The sequence below is a fragment of the Cryptotermes secundus genome, unplaced genomic scaffold, assembly GCF_002891405.2.
Source record: "Cryptotermes secundus unplaced genomic scaffold, Csec_1.0 scaffold330, whole genome shotgun sequence".
Classification (NCBI taxonomy): Eukaryota; Metazoa; Arthropoda; class Insecta; order Blattodea; family Kalotermitidae; genus Cryptotermes; species Cryptotermes secundus.
In genome coordinates, this window is record NW_019734317.1 from 1,609,810 (window position 1) to 1,631,817 (window position 22,008).

Below are 22,008 nucleotides of genomic sequence, written 5' to 3' on the forward strand. Positions count from 1 at the left end.
TTCAACACATTTTAATCAGCCTAACTAGTTTTGTGAGTACCCCCAAACTCTACCAGACTATTGTACAAAACTTCCCTCCTAACTGAATCATAGGCTTTCTTGAAGTCTACGAATAGGTCTCATTGTACTCCCATTTTCCTCCAGTATCTGATAAATGCAAAAAATCTGATCAGTAGTAGATCTGTTATGTCAAAACCCATGCTGATGATCCACAATAATTTCATCTATGTATGAACTTAACCTTGAGAGAATATTGGATAAAATTTTGTATGAAGTTGATAGCAGTGATATCCCCCAATAATTTCTAGTCAGTTTTATCACCCTTCTTGTGAACTGGTACAATAATAGACTCCTTCCATTGATCAGGCAATTTCTCCTTGTGCCAAATAGAATTAGCTTATGGGTCTTAGGACATAATATTTCGCCTCCTGCTTGAATAAGTTCAGCCAGAATTTGATCACTACCTGGTGATTTACATATTTTCAATTTTGCAATTGCACTTTCAACCTCAAAAGGCTTAGGATCAGGTACTAACAGCTCACCTGCATGTAATTCTATCTGCCTATTTACATCCAATAACTGAGAGAAGTAGTTCCTCCACCTATTCAAAATGTTGTCAGAATCTGCAAGCAGATCACCATTCTCATCCTTCACTAAGTTACTTCTAGGTTGGTAACCCCTCTTAAAGTCATTTATTCCTCTATACAGGTCTCTAATGTTGGGGTGGCTTCCTTGTCACCATGGCATTTCAGATCCTCAGGTTGCGAATGGAGGAGATGCCCTCCAGGTATATATAATATTGAATAAGCAGTCTTGGGGAGCCGACAAGGGGTGGCTGTCCAGCTTGGGGGTTGGGCATGGGGCTGACAACTCCTCACCGTAAAATAAGCTTGTTAAGAAAATTTGCAACAAACCTCAGACCTGGATGGATTTCGTGGATAATCGACCTAAGTGAAAGAAAATGGATATGAGATTTGGTACTTGGAATGTTAGAAGTATGTATAGGGCAAATTAGCTCAGGGCAGTGGCAGAATAAATCTCACGTTAACATACACAGTTGTCAAGTTGAAGGAGGATATAAAGATGACTTCACAGACAGCTGAAATGATGAGCTACTAATATTCATCCTATGTAGTGTATTTGTAATATCCCTATGAAATTAATACAATAGACCATACCCACCCAATAATCTCACTCAGATTCATGGATGATTAAATTATAAATCTCTGGGAAATAATTGCTGCAGATTATCATCAGATCCTGAAACAAAACAGAAAAACAAATTTAACTTCCACAAATGACATATCACATAACTCAAAGTAGTTTAATGTTTAGTCCAGATAGTGTTGAAGTTACACTTTAAACTGACTGGTATGGGCAAACAAATGAGGAAAGGTATACTCAAAATGTGTTCTTTGCTATTTTACATGCCTCATTAGCCACTTATTGAACAAACAAATATACTGCTGTAAAGCTATCATTATATAATCATATATATAATGATAGCTTTGCATATATATATATATATGACACTGTACAGAGTCAGGAATGATTTCTCCTCTTTTAAACTTATTAACCATATTGAAAAATGCACGAAACAAAATTTTTATCCAATAATGTGGCCTTGATTTTGTCATATATCAGTTTTTTCTAGACAGGCCATATAGTCTGATCCAAGATTCCCATAAAGTAAGTTTGCAATGGACTGATATGAACAAAGTCTGTGCCAAATAAATATTTAGGTCCTTCCATACATAAAGCTGTCCCTATGTTTAATTAGTTAAATCAGATTTTTTCTAATATCTTGTAAACCGCTGAACATCTAAGGCAGAAGATTCTGACATTCCTTCCTTCTGGGCTGTAGAGATTCTGATTGCTGGTGGGGCAAATAACTACAGCCTTAACAGGTTACAAATAAAACCTACCCAAATAACAGAAAATGCTGGGAATGCTCTTCACTGTTCCTCACACACTCCTTGCATTCACGTGTTGAGTAACTTTTGGGAAAGTTAGTAAAATTCGCTTCAGATTTCCACCTGTGTAAATGTTTGATCTGAACATTTTCCTTTACGGATGCCAACAAATAAAAGGCAGATGGGTTAAAGTCAGAGGAGTATGATGGCCACAAACCACTACTAATGACTGTCCCCAAACACTTCTCTTGAATGTTACATGGATGTTCTTGCTGTATGAGCAGTACTGGAGTCCTGTCGAAAGGATGTACACCTTTGTCCAATATCTGTTAGCAACTACAAAAGTGAGCACAGTATATGCTCCACACACCTTTAGGACCTGTCTTTAAATTAAATCAGTCCAATCATTCTGTCTACTCACACTGCATTGATTTCAGAATTGTGTAGCAGCATGTCACGTATAAGTCTTGGATTGTGTGAACTCCATTAATTATCTACTGTTTCTGACCTTACTGTACTACATACGTGAAAAATAAAATCATGTGAGGGTCAATTCACCATCATTATCAGAATGAAGGATCCAATTATAAAGATTGACTCTGATAGCAGACTGCACTCATGCACCACTGTCATCTTAAACAGATTGTTTCAAAGTTTGGTGGCAGTCTGCACTGAAGTTTTTGAAACCACAGGCACATATACAGGGTGTCTGAGGAAATTCTGGGAAAAATGTTCATGCCTAGCACTGCTTGCATCCAGTTTCTTCAGTGAGCACTCAGCCTTCCTATTTTGTTCCTGTGTACATTAATGACCATCTGCCTTGATTTATTCACAGTTCTACAGATACTTCTTCTATGTGGAACTGCAACATCCTGAAATTTATGAAGGTATCTTCTACTTTTCTTGTATAACCACTTTCTCCATAGGTTTGTGTGATGTCGATGTTCACTGAGACAACCACTTGAATCTATAACAACAAATGTTTGTTGCGCTTAAAACGGCTATCACAGACGAGCGGTGAGCATGTCTCAAGAATACCGGTGGAGACTCCTTTTGTAGCGGTTAGCCAGGTCTAGTGATGACGGCGCTGAGTGAAGGCCCTTAAAAGGGCCGTTAGTTTAGCCTCCATTGGAGCGAGCTAACAAGTGTGGCGTGCTTCCTTGCAGCAGCCCAACGTTCTTCCTTTGCTGCAGCTCAGTGATTGCAAGTTGATGGGGAAGCGGAGAGTCTGGCTGCCTGGCTGAGCTATGGTGCATGTGCCCGCAGAGTCAGCTGCCTACAGTGCATGTGCCAGCGACTGTTGTGACTGATGCTAGCCTATTGGAGGCCCATATTTTTATACCGTTACTGCTGGGTGGCGCGCAGACCAGTTGGTGGTGGAGCTGCAGTTATGAGCACTTATTGGGTAGCGCTGGTGTGGAGGTACAGACAACCAGGCTGCAAGCCGTAGAGTATAAATATCGCCTGCTTTCGGTACACTGCGGGAGTTGTCTGTTATGCACTGTGGGAGGTTCCTACAGGTTCTTGTATATGAACATTTTCTGTTTCAATGTGTGCCTCATGTGTGGCATTCTGATACTGGAAAACTGCATGTCAAGTGAGTTGTATTCCTGGTTCATATTTTGGAGGTACTGGGCTCAAATCTCAGCCCAGAGACCCACTGACCTGCCTGAGGTTTTCATTTTTCTGCCCCTTTAAGCAAATGCTGGATATTACCTCAAATTAGGCCACATCAGCTTCCTTTCACACCCTTTCCAATTCATTGTTCACCAATCTTCCCACAATGTGATGTTAGGTAGTCTGGCCTCTTGACAGCATTGTTATATAAACCATAGAAATAAAATATGATGCAGGAAATAACATCAATAACTACTTACTGCACAGGCTGAGTAGTAGTAAAGCAATATGAGGATTGGGAAATATGCATGGGGTTGCCTGTAATGCTTCAGCTCACTTCACAGCAGCTGTTCACTAAATAGCTCAGGAGTGCTCAAAAAATATTGCATAGGTGTATTATATGTCTGTTGCCTAATGTGGTATGAGCCAGGATAGTGCAGTTGGTATAATGACTGGCTATGGGCTGGATGGACAAAGGGTAGGAGTGCAAGTCCTGGTAGGGACAAGATTCTTCTCTTTTCTACTTTGTCCAGACCAGTTCTGGGGCCACGTAGCCAGACCATGAAACTGACAACTCACCTCCAACTAGCACCAAGGTCAAGAATACATGGATCTATAAATCCACCTTGCCATATGCCTTCATGATATAGTGCTTAATTAAACACAGAGACAACTTTACCTTTGCCTGAAAATGGTACCCTTCTAAAAAATTTAATATCAGCTGCCTCATTGTTACCAACATTTTTGTTCTTTCTAACCTAAGTTTCATTTTCTTCACATCACTAAAAACAGTCTTCATCACATTCATCACTTGGTAATTCTTCCAAGTTAGAATGCTCCAAAATGTGTTTGATTTCTTCCTGTGTCAACATGCATATGTTTATCAGAGGGAGCCATGACTGCAAGTATCTGAAGAGAATGTCTACACTTCTTGTATTCTTCTTTATTTTCACTTATATTCAGTGTGAACAAATGGACCACTTCTTGCTCTTATATTCTTTAAATGCTCTGGCATAGAAACTAAATATTCATTTCTCAACATGTAAGTTTATGGGGATGGGAGGAGAACAGAAAACCTATATACTCAGCATTCACTGTTCAGGCACTTAACTTACCCATGTAAATTTATGAAGATAGTTGTGAAAGGTTTAATTCAGAATTCAGACATAAGGGAATACAACTCTGTCCATTTTTCTGTTCTCCATCACCATTAATTTCTGAATGTACTTACATCTTGATCAAATGCTGCATCTTGAAGAGCAGAGCAAGCCTTTTGCATCAGAAACACATAGGGCACCAGGGCAAAGTGATTCTTCAAAGTCAGTGCTTCATTTGGTATAGTGTAGAAGAAAAATGACTGTACATGAGATTCAGGCATACCTTTAAATATGTAGCCTCTTTCCTTTTCATCAAAACACTGTAAGAGTAAAGATATCTGCATCATCATAATTCTCACTGACAAAACTGTACTTTCTACCAGTAAGGTGTGAAAATACACTATTCAAGGGGTCTGCAGTCAGGTAAATCATTTTTGTCTCTGGACAATTTCTGATCTGAAATGCATCATATTAGAAACTGCAACACTTTAAGCCATGAAACTGGATACATATACTCACTAACTCCATGGAGCAGAGTTCTTGAGCAGCTGATAATCACTCAGCTAGTCAAAAATATTTCTTGCCATTTTATGGAAATTCAAAGTCTCATTACTCCATTCACAAGAATGCATCACCACTAGACACTATCTTGAGTTATAAGAAACAGTATACACCTTCACACCCTGTTTCTTAAAATCCATATTCTGTCATAATATTGTCCTCCCATCTACCTCCAGGGAAGTACATTCTCACCATTAATATCTAACACTGTAGTGAAAAAGAAAATGATAGCAGAAAAAGCAATCTCAGGACTTCAGTGTAACCAGATAGCATTCTATTGAGTACAAAGAAGGCTAGAAAAGGGTGACAATAAATGACACGGAAGTCAAACAAAGCCAGTTTTAAAAATCAATCTGGACAGCAGTTTAATCAGGAGAACGGAATAAGAAAACAGACTAAATAACTCCATGGAGCTCAGTCCTTCCTGTGAAGTGAACAGCTGCTCAGTCAAACAAGAATTTCCCAGAACTTTATGATACCTGAATATTCACAGTTTCACAAGAGCCTGCCATTGGTCTCTATTCTCAGCCAGATGAATCCAGACCAAACCCTCCTAGTTCTCTTTAGATAATCCCATCTACATCTAGGTCTTCCTAGTACTCTCATTCCTTCAGGTCTTCCTACTAAAACTGTGTATACACTCCTCTTTTCTCTCATGTGCGCTAAATGCACTGTTTGATCATTCTAATTAGACACATGCAAGAAATATTTCTAAAATATAATATCAACATTCTGAAGAAAGCCAAAGTGTTCCATGTTATTCGGGTGGTGAAATTTCATCACAAGGAAAAATTCATGATAAAATTACAGAGAGACTCTATCAGGATCTGGTAAATTTTCACTTAATTAATTTGACACTAGCACAGAGACAACTGGCAATTAAAATGAAAACTGTTACATGTAAACACTGTGTCAAACACCTAACCTCAAAACTTGATATATTTTAGGAAGTCAGTCACATTTATACTAAAATATTAAACTTCACAGAATAACAGTACACTGTGTTGCTAATAATCAAGTGGCAGTGTTTTCAGCAATGTCTGCCTACAAAACAAACAACACTGAAAATATCTAACTTATCTTTTTCTTTAATTTATTTCACTCATGAACTACAAGAGTAGTTGAATAAAGTCATTTGGCCACCAGATATAAAATGAACACTGACAGACATTTTATAAATTCCACTAATAGTTATTAACATTACCATCATACACCCCATTTCTTCGCAGGCATATTTTATAGACTTTTCTTGTTTTAGCATGCAGCTTCATGTTAATCTGCAAAATCTAAAATGCAACAAATGGGAAGAACCTTCAAACTAAACAGTTTACAACCTACAGTTACAGTTTCTATGGATAACATATCAGCTGAGTTACACTTACAGAGTGAATCATTATTTCAATGGACATGCATATTATCAGCAAAAGAAATTTCTTTTCAACAGAGGTCAAGACTGCAAAGCCCTCAGGCACTCTTATCCATTAACTACTAACAACTCTTACTTGCACATGACAGACTAACAAAAGAATGGCAAGCCTTAGGCTTCTATATATACAGCAGAAAAATTAAGTGCAAGAAAAAGTTAAGCATATTCCAAGTAGTAGAGAAATTTCTTTGAAGTATTAACACTTTGCGGACCGGCAATTTAAATATTTAAATCACCCTGCGGACAGGCATTTTTATACCTACTACCCTAACTTGTGCACTGTTCATTTTAAAAATTAATATAAAATCTTCTAATTAATTTTATGAACTAACATTTTTTTAGAACACTTACCAATGCTTCTAGAAGTGCTTGAGGGTGTGATATTTCTCGAAACATTCCCTTCTGTGAAGTGGCATTACACAAAACTTGCAAATGTAGGCAGTCCTACTCCTTTTCTTGCGAATTGCACAAACATGGCATTGCCTAGAAGGCTGCTTCCCCTTGAAATGTTCACTCTTCACAATTTTCGCGAGGGTATGTTTCTGCATATCACCTGAGAGCCGCCCAGGGGGGTCAAAATGAGGCCTGCGTGGGGTGGGAGTAGACGGCCCCGGTCGTATGAAGACTGTGTCTGCCGCCGGTTCTGCCGCCACCGTGTGGTCTGTAGCCCAGGCTTTTGCCACATTCAGCAGAAATGCCTTGTATTTCAATTTTGAATGAGGGTTTAGATTTTTGAAAACCAAAAATGAATTGAAAATGGCACAATTTATAGGCCACAAGGCAACTTTCTTTGTCCACTTTACTGTTTTCTGAGGAAGAGAATAATAGGCCAAGTACTGATCGGCTCTATCAACTCCCTTCATGAACATATTATACTCGGAAATACAAACAGGCTTCTTTACCTGTCCATGTCTCCTTTGAACATCAACCATGCTCGAATTGTGAATTGTGGAAATCATATTCACAACACGAGTATCCCTCCAGGACTGAAGAAGAATATCCCCCTTCCTCCTGAATGTGGTTTCACCACGTTTCAGGGATTTACATTCCTCTTTCAGATCTGGAGGAAGGCCTCTGTTCACCCTAATTGTTCCACAAACACGTACTTTTCTCAAAAATAGGTGTTCTGCAGTTGCCACACTGTTATAATAATTGTCTTGATAGACATGGTAATTTTGATCAAGATAGGGTTCCAAAACGGAAAGAATAGTTTCTTGTAATTTCTTTCCTTCACCAGAATAAATTTCTAAATTTCCAATATAGCTTGAAGTGTTTTCAGTAACTACATGAACAAGTAGGCCATACTTTGTAAGTTTCCCAGGATTATATGTTCGCATACGAAGCCTTCCCCTCCAAGGAATCACAGATTCGTCCAAAGACAGTTGTTGGTTTGGCTTATAAACTGTCTGAAATTTGTGAATGAAAAAGTTCAATAAGGGCTGAATTTTGAAAAGCCTTCTTGTTGATTGTGGTTGCCGTTTCTTTATCATTGAAATGCAAACACCACCAAATTTGCTCAAATCTCTTACAGCTCATTAGTTTGCGGAAAATTGGAATTTCTAAAAATGGATCTGTTGCCCAATACTCTTTCAGATTATCTCTCCTTTTATGGCCCGTTAGAAAGAGAATTGCAAAAATTTTTCTCATTTCTGCTGAGGTGACATCCACCCACTTCAACGCCTTATAACTTCTGTCATAATGTTCACGGCGTTGAAGATAGTATCTGTTAGTTTCCTGACATTGCATGTCAAAGAAACTATCTCCAAAAAACAGTTCTGCTACTTCAAACACTTGTGTTGGGTCCGATGGAATTTGCTTCACCCCTGGATTTCCAGTAAACTGTCCCAAAGCAAGCGTTTTGTCTACTTTTCCCCATGTCGCTGTCCCCGCAATGTTGCTACCCACACATTCCTCGGAGCTACGGTCACTTTCACTTTCACTGTCTGTGGTCACAATTTTTTGTTTGCCCCTGCCACACTCACTATCAGATTGTGAGTCGCTATCACTAGCAGACTCACAAGGGACGTCAGATAGCTCATTGGAGAAGAAGTCAGATATTTCTTGTTCTCCAAAAAATCGCTTGGGTCTCAACCGCTTTGGTCTTTGATCCATATTGAACTACTGACAGCTTGCTACATAAAGCTTGAAGAAATAAAGGCATTTATTTTCCTTTGCAGGGGCATAGAGTTACAGTGAGGTCTAGTAACTGATTCGTCAGCAGACACTCCAGAGCCTTATAACGCAGCTGCAAGCAGCTACATGCTAGCTAGGTGGAGCCACAGAGATGTATAGTGTGTTGCAACTTATCGTGTTTTAAAAACCTGTTAACACGCGAACGGTCCACCATGTTTAAAAGCGAAAAACCTTTTAAAGGGTGCGCGGTCTGCAAAGTGTTAAGAAACAAACATTAAAATAGTATCCAAAAACAGTAACATCACTAATGTATGTACAACCACAGTTAATAAGTTCATGGAATGGCTGCAAAGCATCGTACGGGAATTTACTGCCAATATGTTTCAGCAGTATTTCAACAGCTATATCAACGTTGGCAGACTTGAATAGCGGCCAACAGCAACTATTTTGAGGGTTGATGTGGATCTGGGTAAGTGTATGTGAATACTTTGTAATATGATGAGATAAAACCACATTCCACGAACTTAATGACTCTACCACGTATACACCACCGCATGCAAAACTGCCTGTTCTCGCATGGTATATGATCGCTTTCTTCATAATGACCCATTTAAATCTGTGCAGCAGTTAGTAATTCTTGCCAGAAGGTTTTCTTCAATGTCAATCTAGATGTGATACACCCTCTATGAGATACAGAGGTTTTTGTCACTGGGTAACAGCCAATTAAAAAAGATTAAAGTACAAGGGTAAGTCAATAAGTGAGTTACAAATGGATATAAAACTTAAACAACTAAGAGTACTCACTTGAAAAATGCTTTTATTTCTCAGCATAATCTCCCTGTACATTGAGGCACTTGCTCCATTGTTTCACAAGCCCCTGAAAACCAGCAGCATAAAATTCTTTCAGCTGCTGTCAGAACAAGGCGGTAACTTCCCTTTCTACAGCTTCATTGTCAGGAAAATGTTCAGCCAAAAGATGATGTTTAAGAGGGTCGAACAAAGAGAAGTCACTTGGAAAAAGGTCGGGGCTATATGGAGAATGTTCGAGGACTTCCCACTTGAAATTTCGCAGCATCTCATTTGTCTTGTTGGCAGTACAGGGACGCACGTTGTCATGCAAGAGCAACACGCCTTTGGTGAGGAGTCCTGGTCACTTCTGTTGAAGGCCTTACGAAGTTTCCGGAGGATGTTACAGTAGGAGTTGGGATTTACAGTTTGTCCTTGAGGCTGGAATGTGGTGAGCATTTTATGCTGCTGGTTTTCAGGGGCTTGTGAAATGATGGGACTAGTGCCTCAATATACAGGAAGATTATGTTGAGAAATAAAAGCACTTTTCAAATCACTACTCTTATTTGTTTAAGTTCTATATCCATTTATAACTTACTTATTGATTTACCTATGTAGGATATAACTACTATTGATAAATAAGTTGCTGTTATCATACAACAATGAACAATGAACATGATGAGGTAAGCATTCTAGTAAAAGTAAGTAAATAACTAAAAGTTTAAAATTTATCATTACTTTCAGTAGGCAGTACATTTTATTTCTCAATAAGAAAACAATTAAAATGAAATGATTATAAACAGAGAGGAATGAGAATTAGAACACTACATGAAGATAAATATATAAAATTCTTTGGGAAATTATATCAAAAGACTTCTAACTCTCAATATATATGTACTTATGACCTGCCTGAAAAGGAATTTCTGTTTTATTTTAGGGTGCTAGTGTTAGATGTCATCAGTAACTGGGTCCTTGAGTGGTGAGGGGAAGGCAAGGGGAAATTGTACATACACTCTGGATAAGCATACATCACCATCAACATTTCAGAGGTTTGTGATGCTGCCATGTGCATTTGTTGGTGAAACAAATACTAAAGCTTCATACCTGCAAGTATCCAAGGATTTGGAACAAATGATATGAGTAGCAATTTGTGTCTAAAAGTCATGCACAAATAATACAGGAAACTGTGTTTACATAATCGTAACAAACTAATTAAAAAATACAAAAAATCCCTATACAATAAATTATCCATAAAACAAGTGCAAGATTTTGTGAAGATTTCATACTGTATTCAAATTCTTCAAATATATTCACTTTCTAGACAGTGTGCAAGTACTGAAATATAGTTCACATAATCATTTAAGTCAATCTGTTATTCATAAAAATAACAAATGCCAGAATATATTAGATAAACATTGGACTGCAAAATATTAGACTACTTCCCACATCTCCAGTTAAAATAAACTGCTTACATTCTGATTCCAGAGGGAGCTCATGAAGTCTGCTATGTACAGCTGCTGACGATTCACTTCTTTTAAGAACTTTGTTCTCAGACCCAATGCCCTAAGCCGTGGATACTGAGCCATATCGTATTTCAGCAACAAATCACATACTCTTGCAAGAAAGCAAGCACTTCTTGAAAACAGACCATTATACACAACAGCTGGGGGCATCATGGTCCATATTGGGAGTTTATTTTCTTCTTCTAAGCATGTTGCCTGTGAAATAGTTTTGTCAAGAGCATGATGAAAGGAGTATTCCAGATAGAATATACACAAAACAAGAGACTATGAAACTTGTGTCATGTATAATTAATCAATATATATATATAAATGCCAAAATGTGGAATATAATGCAAAATTAAAAATAACAATAAATTAAACACTGACATGGGAGTATTTAATCTGGACACTGTATACCACCTCAGTCAAGGACTATTAGATATTGGCTAATATATCATACTTCAAAGTGTTCATGTACTTAAAAAATAAAATTCTTATATAAAATTATTAAATAGCTATCAATTATTCCAACTAACTGAACATACTGTACACACCTTCCAAATATACAAAAGGCAGAGAAATAGCATCACTAACATTTCATTCACATATATCCCACACGCTACTTGGTGCTCTGAAGACATTAGAACACGCATTAGACTTAAATTGAAGAAGGGCCATTCAAGTTTCTCACACAGTGAATGTGTGGAGTCCTAAAATTCGCATCTTAATCAACATCTACAATTACTGTTGCTATTGCTATTACTATTAACTTTTCTAATTACAGTACTTCTCCGTACTATGTATCCTAAAGAGATGCCATTCAGATGTACAGGGACGTGATCGAACTTCACACATTCTAGATTTTGGCACTAGACAGAGATGAGCAATAATCTTCATCACTCTGAATGCTATACCCTCAATAAGAAGCCCCAGTTCTCAATGACGAGGAATATGTTAAAGTTAAGAAAGTAACATTTGCTAAAGGTCATAAAATTAATATCTGCCACCACCAAGCACCCCACCCCAGAGCCTGTTAGTGGTAGTGAGATGGGATGTTTGCAGTTTTTGTTCACGCATTCAAAAAATTTAAAAAATACAGACTATTTTCCTGCATTCAGTGTTAATACATAAGTCTTTGCCTCCACTTCTAATGCAAAGAATGTGACTACAGTGGAGATACAGTTCATGCAGGGATTATGTTCTAATGATGCCACATATTACCAAAATTATGTACAGTCAGAATCACCCTTGAAAATCCCTTAAATCACCAATAAAGTACATGCTTTTGTATATACCCTGTAATATGTATATGATGTGTATAACAAAGAGTACATATACAAGTGAAATGTAGATTAATTTTATTTTTAACTATATAAAAAACAGAGACATGAAGAATAAGCAAGGAAAACAGTGAACCACATCAGCCACCATTCATACTGAATATTCTGATGATTAGTTTTCACTGAGTGGCATGGCAAGCGGAATAACCCGCATTGTTTATTTTAATTATTTGTTTACTTTTGGTAAGAGCACAGGGTTTCATTCGTGCAACTTAAATGTGTGTATTATGCAACTCCACTGTACCCCATTCTTGTCCCAGTAAGTACTATAACCTGTCCTACATTTTGTCAGTCAGTCTGCCTCAAACTTTCCCTTCCATAGATCATTTCCAGCTATGGGACAAAAACACAGCAACCAGGAACCATAAGATCTTTGGTTCCACAAACTTGACTGCTCTGTCCAGAACTGTTCTGCTGTGTTGCCACATAACAACAAAACATGACAATCTATTATTTTAATTGTGCAGGAAAAAGTGTATCTGTAAGGGCAGATCTAGGCTTGGAACCTGCTCCTTAGTTAATGTGCTGTTGTGGCACTTGCACCTGTCATTAGCCAGGGAATGGTGGAAGGCACAGACCTATCTCCAATTAGATATAGGATTTCAAGTATATTATAAAACTTACGTATACGGTATACTTCTGTTCAATGCTGCTTATACATGAAAGAACAAGTGTGAACAATTAGTTACTCATCACAGAAAACATGAATATACAGTCTGCCACACATGTGGTAGCACTGTACACAGTCTAGTATTCTTTTTCCCCCTTGTTTCTCCAATACTTCCTCATCTGTCTGTCTTATATCGTTTTACTGTTTTCATTTTGGTTGTGTTTATTACATTTTAATTCCACGTAGAGTATGGGGTAAAAAAAAAGTGCACATCTAAGTGTTAGTGGGAGACTTGATACACCTGCATGAAGAACAGATTTGGGTCCATCTACTTAAACTCACTGACACCCCGTACAAGAGAGGTATCAGGTAGTTGGCTACAAGCAGTTCATTTGTGTTGCTAGCTATCACTCAAACAAAAACACTGTTCTTACTGGAGTACTCATTCAGAACTATCACAATGTATAAGATATGGAACCACAAAGTTATCCACAGCCAAGGATGTGAAATAATATATGGAAGTTCATGTCAGAAAGGACAAAGAATGAACAGCAATTCCACTGAAATGTGTTTGTGCAAGAGTATTGGCTGCCACCGGGATTTCAAAGTGAACACAAGCAAGAATCAGGAAAGAAGAAAAGGATGTTAAAAAAGGAGCAATATTTTCCTTCCCAATACCCAGAAAATCAAGGAAGAAAAAGATAGCTGCAGCTGTAGGTATTCTGGTGAAGTCATAAGGATATTTATCCACAATTTCTATGACATACAAAAATAAAGGTTGACTCTGAAATCACTACTTCCTGTCATCTGCTAAAACTAACTCAATGTCATGTATGACATGTTTCAAAATATTATTTTCTTTCATTGGTTTGTAGCAAGAGTATGAAATTAATTCATAAAATGACATTCTGTGTAGAGATGTGTCTCAGTGTATGGATGTCTTACATTCAGAACCATCTTCCATTAGATAAATATGGTAGTACACTTTGATGAACTTTGAAAAAGGGCTAGTGTTATAAATTGTAATTGTGAAAAATAATTTTTCTGAGAAAATGTTTACTCTCATCACAGTTCTCAAAGTATTTCTGAGGTCTTTCTCAAACTGAAAAAGTCATTTTTGCATATACCTATATATTACATGATTTACTATACAGACTGATTGTGAACTGATGCTATCTGCAGATATAGCAACATGTCTCTAGACATGAATAGCCTCAACTTCAAAATTCTGTGAACTCCTGTACAGTAGATGTATTCTGTTATACTAAACTGTTTTCTCTTTCGTAAATGAAAATAATCAGTCATCTCATATTTTAATGTTCTCACCATTTCAAAGAACCTAAGAGCTTCATGCAGAAGCAAGTAACTTCCCTGTTCCACAGTCAGTCCAGCCACACAGAGGTCTGTTACAAACTTAATTATATTCTGTAGTGTCTCAAGTTCACTCCATTCATCTCTGATTTCCAGAAACAAGCCAGATATTTCCTTTTCTTTTCGGAACAAGCATATACAGATCTGTAAAACATGTGTTACATTGTTCACTTACAAAATGGAATAATTACAGAAGAATCAAACAAATATCCTTATTATAGTAAATAAAAAAGTTTTCGCAGATTTCATAACTGATTAACACAATTCTTCTCATGAACTCCATAACTAAATACTATTAAGACTGTGAGCATTGGGTGAGTACTGTACCAGAATCTAGTCCCACTACCACAATTTGAAAGTACTATCCCAGCATTAGCTGTGACAGGAAAAAGTAATGAAAATTCTAAATGTAGCTGGTAATTCAGCCAAGAATTAAAACAAAAGAATATAAGGCTGCTGAATCACAAGAGCTGGAGACATACTAAATATGAAAAATATTCACAACAGTAATAATGTAACAGAACTAATTCCATGATGCAGAATTTTCCTTTAGAAGTAAATAATTGCTCAGGTAGCAAAGAAATTACTTCTTTTAACAAACCCAGTTTTATTTTATTCGTATGGTCACAATAGACCACCACTGGGTCCTACCGTCAGACTGTTGAATCTACTTCACAAATTCACATCATATTTCTCTAAGACTCATTTTGATAGTGCCCTCCCATCTATGCCTAGGTCTTCCAAGTAATTTCTTCCTTTGGTGATTCCTGACCGAAATTATGTAATGAAAAACAGTTTATTTTATTTCAACTAATCTCTTGTGTCCTACTTGGCTCAGACTGTATTTAGATGGTACCAAGAGTGAGGCTATCTTAAAAAGGTCAAGGAGTCACCCATGCAGTTACTCTTTGGTATTTCAGTAACCAAAAGTCAGGCTTGCTATTACATCATACAGGCTGATAATATCAAATTGTACTGACTCTCAGAAATTATGAAAATATTAAGCAAAAGTTTAGAACTGAATTTCACTATAATAACACTTGTAACCAATCAGACACCATTAAGTAAAATGTCACAACTGAATGGTTAGCACCCATGTTTCATATCAGAGTCCTCATCCAGATGCCAGTTATCCTGAGGAATTCTGAGAATTTCCTGTGCTTAAAAAAAGAGCTGGGATGGCAGCTTAAAATAGGCCATTGCCACTTATACATCACTCTTAAGTGATTGATCTGAGTAATCTTCCCATTTGATATCACAAAACATGTGCAGTTGAAAAGAATAGTTAAATAGACACACATCTGAGTGTATCTGGAACAGAAAACTTGAACAAAAGTACAATTCCACTGCTGTTCTAAGACTGGACTTAAGAAAGCAAAATGTTATTTCTGTAAGATATGTCCTCACTTACTTCTTTATAAATCATGTCAAATTTATTAAAGAATATATGTTAGGGAATCTATGCATCCAATTCACATCCTTTCCCTGCCCAAGCTTTAAAATGAACTACATTACTATGATTGAGGGTGTAGATGTGTGTGTCTGTTTTGGAAACATTTTGCTACTCAATATATAAAAATGAATGATTTTCACAGACATTAAAATCTTACCAAGTTCTCCACAAACTTGTTAAGCATGCCAATAATGGAACATTTCACTTCAATGCTAGAAGTCATAAACAGATTACGGATGTGGTCCAGGATTATGTCATGAAGCTCTGCAATAAAACATAAATCAGAGTGTCCCATTACATTAAATTGAGAATCTTGAGGGCATAACTCAGATGTTTGTCAGAGGGATCCATATACACCAGGTAGGTCTAACATTTTATAAACTGCCACTGTTACACAGCTGAATTTATTTCATAACCATTTCTTTATATTTTAATAGTATATACGTGGTGTGTTCAAAAAGTATAGAACCTTTGGTCGGCAGAAATACATTTATTGATTTGGAGGTATAAAACCCTAATCCCCTTCCAAGTAGTCTCCTTGGTAATGCATGCACTTCTCCCAGCGCTTCCGCCATTGTTGGAAACACTTCTGGAATGCGTCTTGCAGAATGGTGATCGGCCGGGCCGTCACATTCCGCATGATGTCTTCTCTTGACTCAAATCGGGTTCCTTTCAGCGGAATTTTCAGCTTGGGAAATAGCCAAAAGTCACACGGAGCCATGTCGGGAGAGTAGGGAGCCTGACGAACCACAGGGATGTTGTGTTTGGCCACGAAAGTCTGAATCAGATGCGCAGAATGGGCGGGTGCATTATCATGATGGAGCTGCCAAGTTTTTGCTGCCTACAGATCTGGTCATTTGCGCCGCACAGCATCACGAAGGTGATAAGGAACCTCCTGGTAGTATTCCTTTGTGATGGTTTGGCCTTGTGGTGCGTACTCATGATGCACAACCCCACGGGAGTCGAAGAAAATGACCAACATGACCTTGACATTGCTGCGGACCTGCCGCGCTTTTTGTGGCCTCGGGGATGTCAGATGTTTCCACGGTGACGACTGAATCTTGGGTTCCGGGTCGTACCCATAAACCTACAACTCATCGCCTGTGATCACGGTGTTCAGAAAGTTGGGGTTACTGTTTGCATTGTCCAGCATGTCCTGTGCGATTTCCAGATGGCGTTGCTTCTGCTCCATTGTTAGCAGTTTCGGTACGAATTTCGCGGACACTCTCTTCATGCCCAAATCCTCGGTCAAAATTGAATGTACTGATCCAATGCTTACCTCTATCTCATTCGCAAATTCTCAGACTGTGATACGACGGTCCTCCATGACCAAAGTCCGCACTTGCTCAATGACATTCTCATTTCGGCTTGTTGAGGGTCTGCCTGACCGCGGTTCGCTGTCCACTGATGTGCGGCCATCTTTGAAGCGGTTGTACCACTCCTTTATCCGTGAGTTGCTCGTGGCATTGTCCCTGAAAGCCTGTTGAATCTTGCGAATGGTTTCCACTTGGGTATTGCCAAGCTTTTGGCAAAATTTGATGCAATATCGCTGCTCATGTTGTTCTGTCATTTTACACCTTACTGGAATCCGACGAGCGCTCACTACACGTCCTCACTCATAGGCTGACTGCCAGCAATTGACGCTTTCTGCGGGAGGGAAAAAATTAACGACTGTGCATGAATGTCCCCTCCACATCTCCACCGAAGGGAGCCTCCGGCGCTTCATTGGTTTACGTGGGAAAAAAGAAGGTTCGATACTTTTTGAACACACCACGTAGGGGCAATACAGTGGGAATCTACGTACTCTGGGATTGTTACAGTAGCTGAAAAGGTCAATCAGGAACCTCAAAAAGTGGTTAGTAAGGCAAAGGTCTAATCTTCCAAATTCAGAATTTATGGGATGAGTTAGCAACCCAACCATGCAAAAATCAAATTGCTAAAATCTTCAATGGGAAAAGCTTGACTGATTCCAGAAGAGAAAAAAACATGATAAAGATATGAAGAAACATTCTGATGGTTCCCACATTAAAAAACACTTTCACCTAAGACAAAGTTTCATAAATTTCTATGTTTTTTGTCATCGTTTGCAATGCTGCGCTGTCAATATTTATAAAAAATAAGTATTTAAATTATTGGTTTACTTTGAAGACCATGCACTAGAATAAATTTATGCATTAAAAGTTCCATTGCTTGGGAACATAATATTAACAATGAAATAAGGAGATCTAGAAAGGTAGGGATTAGTGTACTCCAGGTGTTTGTGGAATTGGTGGCCTTTCACCTACATTCTGCATAGTAAACACAACACCTCAAATTTAAATGTTTCTCGTTCTTCTTATATCCTGTCCCAATTAGGTCACTGGATTTTTTCAATTGACCTAATCCTTCTGGCTGCACTATGGCCCTGGGGTCGACTCAGCCTCTAACAGAAATGAGTACCAGGAATTAATTAAATAATTTTCCTGGGGAGTAAAGCATGGCCGGCGCATATGGCTGACAACCTTACCGCCATCTGTGAGTCGATTGTCTAGATAATGTGGGACCCTCAACATCTCACAACCCTATGGGCCTTCATGGCCTCTTAAAGGGATAGCTTTACTTTACTTAGTTTTTACTTATATCCTGTATTGTTATGAAGAGATCTAACCAATTAAATTAATTACCTAAATATGAGCTGAAAGTGATCCATTGCAGTAAGTGGAATATCATTTCTCGGAAATCCTCACCATCCCATCTGGGCAGATACTCGGCTAAAAATCGAGAAACTACTGGGATACCCTGCTGCATATATTCTTCCAATTCCACAATTTGTTTCAAAACATTCTCCCTCTCTCTGTATGAGAAATCTTGATCCAATTCAATAAATGCTTGGAAAAAAAGAAGAAGTGTAATTGGCAAAGTGCTGTTCCCATGAGATACCAAAGCAACAACATAATAATGAATGATGTTACACTACCTGATTATCTGCAGTGCTGCAAGAAAATAACATTATAAATATATAAAAATAATGCTGAAAACAGGAATCAGTTATTTCTACCATTCATAATCAGAATACTGCAATGATTACTGATGTTTGAAGTGGTCATTGCCACATCATCCCTGACTGCTTATACTCTTGAGGCCAGTTCTTTTTCCACTCAATATTTCATTGCACTCACCACTTCTTTCTTCTTCTCTGTACTGCACTGAACTGTAATGAAAACTGACTACTCTAACTACATTTCTGACTCACTAACAGACCACATCAAATGACGACTCATTCATTTGGTCTGCAGCGAACTCACTTAACTTTTCTGACCAGAATTATGCATGCATTTTCAATCTCTCTCTCGTTTGGTATGTCCTCTACCTCTTTCATCATCCTTGACTTTGATCATCCTAATTATATTTGATGAATGCAGGGCAAAATCATGACATAAAGATAGGAAACAGATGTTTTGAAAATGTGGCACAGTTCAGATATTTGGGGACAACGATAACAGATCGAAACCTGATTCAGGAGGAAATTAAGAGCAGATTGAACTCGGGTAATGCTTGCTACCATTCAGTCCAGAATGTCTTGTCTTCTCATCTGCTGTCCAAAAACATAAAAATTAGAATATACAAAACTATAATTTTGCCTGTGGTTCTGTATGGGTGTGAAACTGGATCTCTGATATTAAGGGAGGAACATAGACTGAGGATGTTTGAGAACAGGGTGTTGAGGAGAATATTTGGACCGAACAGGGATGAAGTGACAGGAGGTTGGAGAAAACTGCATAATGAGGAGCTTCATAACTTGTAATCTTCTCCCAGTATAATTAGAATGATCAAGTCAAGGAGGATGAGGTGGGCAGGGCATGTAGCATGAATGGGGGAGACAAGAAATGCTTATAGGATATTGGTGGGAAAGTCAGAAGGAAAGAGACCACTGGAAAGACCAAGGCATAGGTGGGTGGACAATATTAGAATGGATCTTAGAGAGATAGGATGGGATGGTATGGACTGGATAGCTCTTGCTCAGTACAGGGACCAGTGGAGGGCTCTTGTGAACACGGTAATGAACCTTCGGGTCCCATAAAATGCTGGGAAATTCTTGAGTAGCTGCAGAATTGGCGGCTCCTCCAGAAGGGCTCAGCTCCAAGAGTAAGTAAGTAAGTAAGTAAGTAAGTAATTATATGAAATGAATAATACAAATTTTCTCTCCAGAAGATGCACTTTCCAATTCATCATGCAATAAAAATATAAAACATGAAAAGGAAATCACGTCTTACCTCTGTAAAGTGTGTAGTACAGATTAAAGGACAGTCTACTTTGTAAGCTCCTGTCTCCAAATGCAAGGACATGGATACCTGCAATATTCTGCAACAAGCTCATTGAATTGCATGGAATGTCCAGATTTAACTGATGGACACTCAATGACTTCAGGCTAGTGGAACACAAAAAGAAATGAAGCAATATGCATATACTGTGGCTCATTAACTTAGAATGGAAAGAAAAAAAGGATAAAGGAGAAAGATAGAGGTAAAAATGGCAGAAGGTAGATGAAAAGACAAACAGGTACATTCATGTAAGAGTACAGAAGTGGCTATGCATATGATAAAATGTTGTTATAATATAATTGTAAAGTAGTATGTTTCACAAAGCATTAATAATTTTTGCTGTATAGTTCCATGTACAGTCATGCTATATGTCAGTTCATCATCACCATCAGTCCTTTCAAATAACAGTTTAAAAAACAGAAACTGACTTCCTTTACTGTGCAAAACAAGTAAGTAATGTTCAATTACTGGTAACCTATGTATTTTCATGTAAAAACTCAACACTAATTATGAGAAATTATATGAAAACAAAAATAAGTTAGAAACAATATGGTTTGTTGTGTGCGCGCATGTTTAGAGGCATGTCAGCATTGATAGCCATGTACACATGGCAATGTGCTTCAATTCCTCGCAGAGACAAAGATTTTTCTCTTCACAGCGTCCAAACAGCTCTGGGACCCAATCAGCTTCCTGTCCAATGTGTGACAGGGCCCTCTCCTTATAAGTAATGTGGCTGGGATATGATCCTAACCCACCTCCATACAGTGCCAGGGTTAAGAATGTGCAAAGCCATATTTCCAAGTACAACATCGTCATCAGGTAGATGCAACATTAACTTTTGTGATTTGGCAATTATATAACTTCATAAAGTGACATAAAATATACACAAAATCTATTCCATCTCATAACTTCATTCCTTCCTTACACATGAGTGGAAGACAACAGTCACCAAGAATGTTCATTATCAATCAACATTAATTCAACCAATGAAGAGGAAGGAGGAGAAGAAAACTAAAAAGTAAAAATTAAGATTGTAAACCCTATACAAATCACCTGCCATGCCAAGTGAAAACACTGTAAAATTCCTGTTCAACCAGAATTCATAAAACACAGTTTACTACATTGGCAACTTAATGTTATTATAAAATAATCAGGTTTTTATTCACTCTAGCTTCCCTTCTGAAATATCAGTCCTTATATGTCCATTTTACAATGCTGGAACACCGTACCCATCATCAGAAACGTGGTCATTTCTACTATCATCGTCATTTTAAATTTCATAATGTTGGGTATCAGTATGATCACTTCCTTCCTTCACAGTATTTACAGATTTAGCATCATCATTCACTATGTTTTCTTTCTTAACTAGCATTTTTTGCTGTCTTATTTCACAGATAAATAATACAACTTCAAATGCTTGAAAAAATTCCCTTCATATATTCCATTTTACAACCCCAAAGACAAGAATCTAAATTTTTACTTCATTGAATCTCATCCAGAACACTGTTCACCCACAAGCTGATCAACACTTAATGCTAGTTTAATAGCAGAATTTCTCCTTTGCTTTACGACTCCAAATCATCAGTCCTACAAAAAGAAACTCAAAGCTGGGCTACCTTTCAATATTATATATCACATACAAACTAATAAGAAGCCACACACTTACGTTTTGAATTCCAATATAGAATGCTTTTCCTTCGCTCTGTACAGTTTAGATCCAAAATACACATAGTCAAGAGGAGGGACAGCATCCACTTTTGTTTTTGTCCTTGTCTGAAACACACAGAAGAGGAATAAGGAAAGTTCAAGCAACACTCTTTGCTACAATAAGGTGCATAGTCCTTCTTAAGGAGTGAACTGTTCTTAATCAAGATATGTTTGTCTTATATGGGACCTGA

At 37.8% G+C, this 22,008-nt stretch overlaps 1 protein-coding gene across 3 annotated transcripts in view; it reads right to left on the bottom strand.

The window, feature by feature from the left end:
• Positions 1–22,008, bottom strand: part of LOC111868542 (centromere protein I) — a 52,627-nt gene that overhangs the window by 6,245 nt on the left and 24,374 nt on the right. The window contains exons 8-16 of one of the 3 annotated variants that reach the window (XM_023859267.2): positions 21,777–21,883; positions 20,063–20,217; positions 18,473–18,676; positions 15,967–16,073; positions 14,312–14,500; positions 11,006–11,251; positions 4,762–4,947; positions 1,183–1,260; positions 693–947 (exon numbers count right to left, since the gene is read on the bottom strand). In XM_023859267.2, the coding sequence (XP_023715035.1) occupies positions 1,192–1,260; positions 4,762–4,947; positions 11,006–11,251; positions 14,312–14,500; positions 15,967–16,073; positions 18,473–18,676; positions 20,063–20,217; positions 21,777–21,883 (1,263 nt within the window). In that variant the 3' untranslated portion in view covers positions 693–947; positions 1,183–1,191. Of the gene's footprint in view, positions 1–692; positions 948–1,119; positions 1,261–4,761; positions 4,948–11,005; positions 11,252–14,311; positions 14,501–15,966; positions 16,074–18,472; positions 18,677–20,062; positions 20,218–21,776; positions 21,884–22,008 lie in introns of those variants that run through there. The other 2 variants (XM_023859268.2, XM_023859266.2) reach the window with 2 other exon arrangements.